General features: G+C 50.0%; 2 protein-coding genes across 2 annotated transcripts in view; both read right to left on the reverse strand.

Annotated features, from left to right (window-relative positions):
* Positions 1 to 218, reverse strand: part of LOC119589401 (early nodulin-75-like) — a gene marked incomplete at its 3' end in the record, with an annotated part of 6173 nt that extends 5955 nt beyond the window's left edge. Inside the window, 1 exon segment of the mRNA XM_037938015.1 lies at positions 20 to 218.
* Positions 16 to 129, reverse strand: LOC119589248 (the record flags this gene model as incomplete). The annotated part of the gene is given in 1 exon segment (XM_037937861.1): positions 16 to 129. A coding segment is annotated over 1 exon segment (58 nt), but the record flags the coding sequence as incomplete, so codon positions are not given.
* Positions 219 to 224: the final 6 nt, after the last annotated feature.

A 224-nucleotide genomic window follows, 5' to 3' on the forward strand; every position in this document is an offset into this window, starting at 1 on the left:
CGGACTCACCTTAACTCACCTCAATGTTCTGGCCTCTCACTTCACGTCAACCCAGAGAGTTAGAGGTGGACTTAAGGTTGAGATGAAATCAGAGGCGGAAAGGGAGCGGTAATAGTTGGTGAAACGTATGGCAAAGAGAGACAGTAATCCTACAAACTAGTGTGCGGCCATGCTGATGTGCGGAGCTGACAACATTGAGGGGGGAGCTGACAACACTGTGTTGG

This window comes from Penaeus monodon, chromosome 25 (genome assembly GCF_015228065.2).
Source record: "Penaeus monodon isolate SGIC_2016 chromosome 25, NSTDA_Pmon_1, whole genome shotgun sequence".
NCBI classification, from domain to species: domain Eukaryota; kingdom Metazoa; phylum Arthropoda; class Malacostraca; order Decapoda; family Penaeidae; genus Penaeus; species Penaeus monodon.